This window comes from Bufo gargarizans, chromosome 11 (assembly GCF_014858855.1).
Source record: "Bufo gargarizans isolate SCDJY-AF-19 chromosome 11, ASM1485885v1, whole genome shotgun sequence".
In the NCBI taxonomy this organism is placed as follows: Eukaryota; Metazoa; Chordata; class Amphibia; order Anura; family Bufonidae; genus Bufo; species Bufo gargarizans.
In genome coordinates this window covers 78,944,846-78,947,575 of record NC_058090.1, presented here as the reverse complement: position 1 = coordinate 78,947,575, position 2,730 = coordinate 78,944,846, and the positions used below count along the sequence as shown (strand labels likewise).

At 34.6% G+C, this 2,730-nt stretch overlaps 1 protein-coding gene across 1 annotated transcript; it reads left to right on the top strand.

Annotated features, from left to right (window-relative positions):
* Positions 1 to 1,468: 1,468 nt before the first annotated feature.
* On the top strand, positions 1,469 to 2,392 carry LOC122921318 (olfactory receptor 10A7-like). Its single transcript, XM_044271294.1, has one exon. The coding sequence runs from the start codon at positions 1,469 to 1,471 to the stop codon at positions 2,390 to 2,392; it is 924 nt and encodes a 307-aa protein (XP_044127229.1).
* The last annotated feature ends 338 nt before the right edge of the window (positions 2,393 to 2,730 follow it).

Genomic DNA, 2,730 nt, shown 5'->3' with positions numbered 1-2,730 from the left:
GAGGCTTCATTCTACCTGCAGAAGAATCAAGACTCATAATCTAGCAAAGCATTAAATAATTGCTTAGATATATATATATTGATAGAACATTCTTCGCCAAGCTAAGTGATGGATTCCCACAGGAAAGACTTATTTCAAGTCCTTCCCATTTAAGATATGGTCTAGCAAAGATCCTATATCCCTGTTATTTGTCTTAATAGTCTTACCAAAGTTATATGTGTGAAAATAGTCCAGGATGGGGCGGAAGGATACAGTTATCTCTTCTAAGTTGTATCCTTGATTGGATTTGCCCATGCCTGAAGTCATGTGATGTGTAGTTGGTTAGAAGGGGGCAGAATGTATTTAGCATTCCATATTGATGTCTAGGATTAGACATGCCCGTCCTGATATCATGAGGCTTTCTCTGAACAGAAGTGATGTATATAACTTATGTTTATACTTTGATACCCTAACCTAATAATATCTTTGTTATAATGTGACAAGTTATTTCCACTCACATGTATTGTTAAGCTTGTAATGCTATATATATTCATTTGCATGTATCATTGTGTTTATTTACTTATATATGTTTATAACCTTGTATCCAATAAATCTGCATATTTTTATAATACCTTTGTATTATTGTGTAATATAGAACTACATGTTTTCTCATTAACGTCATCTCACGTCAAAAATAACTTATTTATCTGAGGAAATAGTCGGACTCAGATGTGAATTGTATCAATTAGGTTGTCTACAATTCACCAGGTCATGATTTTAAGAATTTATGACAAATTTTATAAATTTTATTTTTTTATGGTTAATTATTTTTATGACCATAATTAATAATTCTTAATTGAATTATTACCCCTGACACTATGAACCACACACCCTCCCCTCTTCAGAGCAAGGGGTGCCTGGTTTAATGCTCGAGTTCTTCCATTTACTTCCATTGTGCTCGAGTGTTCGGTGGTGAACCATTCGATCATTGGTAGAAAGGTCAATGTTAGAGTTTCATAGGACCTAAGGGGGATTTAAGAAAATTGTCATGTGTCTTATTATTATAATCATGGCTGTCCAATTTCAGAGTTTGTGTAGTGGTGCTATCTACTTATATATGCTAATGTTTTGGTGAAGAAATTTATATTAGCAAAATGGATTTCAAAAGAACCGAAGTAGATGAAAAATTTGAAACTTTCCATAATTCATATGATATATCTGGAAAAAAGAACAGCTATAACTAATTTTTAGTTATATAAGTTCAACAAGGTTTGGGATAATTGGACTAAAAGCAGGAGTACCTCCAAAAGTATTAGTTGAAGCTTAGTTTCTCTCTACTCTCAAAAATTATTTTTTTTTCCTTTTCTCATTGTAGCTCTAAAGCCATCTTTTACTGTTTTAACATTAATGTTAGGATTGGTAAATTGTTGTAAGAATAAAATTAAATACAAAATAAAGATCAGCTTCTATGTAAATTTTTGCATTCAGAATGCAAGATGTCAACAAAACTACAGTGACAAAATTTGTACTTTTGGGCTTTTCCAATTTTCACAAATTTCAGAACTTTCTCTTCTGTGCTGTTCTTCTGGCATACACTATTTGTGTTCTTGGAAACATCACTATCTTTCTGCTAGTTAGAAGTGAGTCTTCTCTTCATACTCCAATGTACTTCTTCATCAGTACATTCACAGTTTTGGAAATAATGTTTGTTTCTGTAACAGTCCCAAAACTGTTGGCACTTCTCATTCAGACTAAGAAGACCATCTCGTTTTTGGGTTGCTTCACACAGTTGTATGCCTTACATGCCCTGGGAGAGACAGAATGCGTCCTTCTTTCTTTGATGGTCTTTGATCGATACCTAGCTATTAACAATCCGTTACATTATTCTGCTATAATGAACACTCGATTCTGTCATGGGTTGGCTTTAATGCCATGGATATTTGGTTTTACTTTATCTTTATTTCCTACTGTTGAAACTTTTCTTTTAGACTTCTGTGGACCAAACGAAATTGACCACTTCTTCTGCGACCTGGCACCACTGCAAAATTTATCATGCTCAGACCCATTTGTCACTAATATGATTACAATTGTGGTAGCTATTATTTTAATAGCTTTGCCCTTTTTTGCTATAGTGGGGTTCTATAGTCATATTATATATACTGTGATGAAGATTAAAAACAAAGAAGGTAAAATGAAGGCCTTCTCCACTTGCTCATCCCATCTCATTGTAGTGTCTCTTTTTTTTGTCTCCGCTATTATTGTATATGCAAAGCCTGAAGCCAGTCACTATGACAAGTTCCTTGCCCTCATGTACACTGTGGTTACACCGCTTCTAAACCCATTTATTTATACCTTTAGAAATAGAGACGTAAAGAATGCTTTTAGAAAAGTCACAAGACAGGTTATCATGTGATGTCAATGTTAATGTTCCACACAATCAAAATTTACCTTTACGGGGCCAAGACCTTCAGATGCCGAATGTCTAAAGCAAAATTTCACTTTTGGAATGTCACATTGTGAATTTAACATATTTTTTATATTACAAATTTTTTTCATTTTTGGCAGAGGCCCAGCTTCTATTGACCTCTGCTGAATCTGCTGGTGTCACGGAAAACACTAAAGCCAGCAGATAAACCAGCAATATATAGAGGGAGAAGTGATTATGGTAAACAGATGGCTACAACGGCACGAAGCCTTACAAAGACCTTTGGACTTGCCATGTATGGAAGCCTACGAGGACCAGCCCACTGC